The sequence below is a fragment of the Hipposideros armiger genome, unplaced genomic scaffold, assembly GCF_001890085.2.
Source record: "Hipposideros armiger isolate ML-2016 unplaced genomic scaffold, ASM189008v1 scaffold_90, whole genome shotgun sequence".
Taxonomy (NCBI): domain Eukaryota; kingdom Metazoa; phylum Chordata; class Mammalia; order Chiroptera; family Hipposideridae; genus Hipposideros; species Hipposideros armiger.
The window spans coordinates 2,773,141-2,776,279 of NW_017731440.1; the positions used below are offsets into that span (position 1 = coordinate 2,773,141).

Consider the following 3,139-nt stretch of genomic DNA (forward strand, 5'->3'; position numbering starts at 1 on the left):
GGATTTAAAAGTCACGTAAAAGGTAAGCATCCTAATATCTTCATCACTGACAGAAGTTTAGTCTAGATAATAAGCAAAATGGAATAGAAATCACTTTCCTATCTAAATTTTTGTTTATTTTAAAACACAACATCTTGCCTTTATACTTGTGTTTGTGGTGAGATGATCTTTATGAAAAATATATAAAGTACTATTAGGGAGAAAGAATTTCTGGTTTTAGAAATGTAAGTTTAAGAGGCTCAGAAATTTCTTTACTTAGTTTCTAGAGTTGTGAATACATATGGACCACAGACTAGACCTGAAGGAATTCAAGGGTCAGGTCATAAAGCGAACAGCATGCTCCGAGATTGTGGTAACCAGGCCGTGGAAGAACGACTACAAAATATTGAGGCTCACTTGCGACTGCAGACAGGTAAGCTGGGCAGTGCCCCATAATGTATCTTTGCAAGTGGTTAAAGAAACCCCAGTTCCTTATAATCACCCAATTTTCACTGAACACCTTTCGTACAAAACATTGTTCTGGTTGGTACAAAAGTGAAAAAACTTTTGTACCTGCTCTCAAGGAATTTACAGTTCATGTGTTTCTGCTCTTCTTCCTCTTACACTTTTCACCAATTTGAGAGGGTTAGTAGAATGGGAACAGGCTCCGAATAGATCCTGACTCTCTCAGTTTATTTAAGTTAGAGCCGAAAACTAATATAGTCTTTTTCCTGCCATCAGTTTCATAACTTCACCATGACCATTTCTCATTCCTGTCACCCACGGTGTCAGGTACAAGGTATTGATAAATGTGATCATAGTCCTCAAGGACCTCGGTGAGGATGAGCATATATATAAATAACTGCATAGGGGAAGAGAAACTAGCATTTATTGAATAACACTAAGTGTCAGTCACCCTGAAAGTATTATGCATATGTCATCTCCCTTTATATTTAGCAGTGCCCTGGTGAAGTGTTGGTGCTGTTATCATTGTCAGATAAAGAAACTGCCCAAGGTAGTAAGTGACAACTAGAAATCAAACCTAAATCTTAACTGGCACTGCAAAACCTGAGTCTCCTTCCCCATTTAGTCACCAGATCCTGTTGATTCTGTCTTCAAACTATCACTCAAATCTATCCACTTCTGTCTACCTCCACAGCTCCTACTCTAGTTGAAGTCACTGTCTTCTCTACCTTAACTGAGAGAAGGATGTTAACTGGTCACTGTGCCACTGGACTTCCTCCTTGAGACGAATTCTCTACCCTGCAGCCAAGTTGCTGTTTCTAAAGCTCAGATTTGAGCTTGCTACTACTCCCCAGCTAAAAATTCAATGGTTTGCNATATTAGTTCAGTAACTGAACAGTATGACCTTGCTGGTTTCCAATTGAACATGTCTAATTGATGTAAGTTTGCAGTTTATCTCTAATCGAAATATAAAATATGACGTGTCAAAAAAGTAACTGGAAGAATTTTTTGGATTGGTCAATTTACTGCTGTTAAAATGTAGGCTTTCAGAAGTCTAGTATAGCAAACAATGGAAACAAAATTGTAGGTATGAAAAAATAATTGAAACATTGACAAGTGTTGGTGTGTTTTGATTAATGGAGTAATTTTGATTAATTTTTAAGCCTTCTGTTCAGTGACTTTGGGAAATTTTAACTCTGTTTCATGTTAGAAGTAATAGTTAACCCTAGTTTTAAAGGGCAGAAGCAATGAGCTATAGAACTCAATTGAGGCCTAATTATGATGGGGAAATGGGTAATATAATTTACATGATACCACAGGGTTTTTTCTCCTCTAGTATAGTGATAGGCATCTATCTCTTTTCAGCTATGGATCTTGATAGGTTTTTTTTTTCCCTAACTCATTTTCTTTTTAAAAATTTGATTTCATAACCCAAGAAGATATCCTGCCATGTCAGGAAAAGCCTGAGTGTTCACTCAGCATAACACCTATATATTTCATGTCTATGCTCTCTCATTCACTTTGGCCAACTGCAGTTTCAAGTGGAGATTCTCCGGTGATATAGTGATAATGCAGGGCTTTGCTGAGTGAGAGCACTGGCTCTCATGTTAAGGAGGAAAAATACTAAGCCTTAGTGTTCTGAGGAGGCATTTGAATGACATGTTAATTAAGTGGCATTGGTGCCAGAGGCTAAGGCTTTGATTTGGCACAAAATAAAAGATGAGTGACAGAATGATTCCCTCAAAGAAAATTTTAAATTTCCTCAGGTTTTCTTTCTCTTGCTTTTTTTTTTTTTAAAACAGATTTATAACAAAAGATAATGGTCACAGTAGCAGAGAACAGCAAACACGTGTGGTCAGATCTATGCATCCTGATATGCCAACTTTTTGTATTTAGCTAATTGATAGTAAATATTGCATTTACTTAGCAGAAATTTATATAAATATGTTAAATGTATAATTTTAATCAGTTTGAACCCCAGCAGATGGAATTGTGTTCTTCTCAGCCTTTTTTAGCAAAACTTCAGCCTCTGATTAAAGAGGAGAATACAGCTGTTGTTGAAGAGCTAGGAAAAACAGAAGCAGGGAACGAGAATGAAGTAAATGCCAAATTTCCCATTGGAGACCTACAAGAGGAAGAAAAGCACAAAGATTGTGATTTAGGAGATGTGAAAAAGACCCAGATCCATTTTGATCCAGAAGTAGTTCAAATAAAGGCTGGAAAAGCAGAAGTAAGTTTGGTTTTTTTGGGGGGGGAGGGGGGGTTACTATTTTTAAACTATTATGTTTGAATTGTTTAAACATGCATACTTATTGTTTATAGATTGACAGACGAATATCTGCATTTATTGAAAGAAAGCAAGCTGAAATCAATGAAAACAACGTCAGGGAATTTTGCAATGTTATTGATTGTAATCAAGGTAACTACCTAGAAGAAGTTACTTTTCATAGGATTTTAATAATAGTTTTTACAGTTGCTCTGATCTTTCATTTTTTTAAAAAAAAATAACATTAAGAACACAATTTAGTTTATACAGATTTGTTTAGAAACTAAGACAGCAGAATTTCCTGTTTAATAATAGACTATTGCAAAATGGTTTTCATTTTGGTAACACAAAAATCAAATAAATGTTAACATAAAAGGCTAATGTTTACCAGAGGTGAAAAGATTGTTTTAAAGTTCCTTTAGGGAATGA

The 3,139-nt window shown here is 35.5% G+C and overlaps 1 protein-coding gene across 1 annotated transcript in view; it reads left to right on the forward strand.

Annotated features, from left to right (window-relative positions):
• Positions 1–6: 6 nt before the first annotated feature.
• Positions 7–3,139, forward strand: part of MBIP (MAP3K12 binding inhibitory protein 1) — a 25,661-nt gene continuing 22,528 nt past the window's right edge. The window contains exons 1-2 of the mRNA XM_019644749.1: positions 7–22; positions 260–412. Coding sequence (XP_019500294.1) covers positions 337–412 — 76 coding nt within the window. The 5' untranslated portion in view covers positions 7–22; positions 260–336. The remainder of the gene's footprint in view (positions 23–259; positions 413–3,139) is intronic.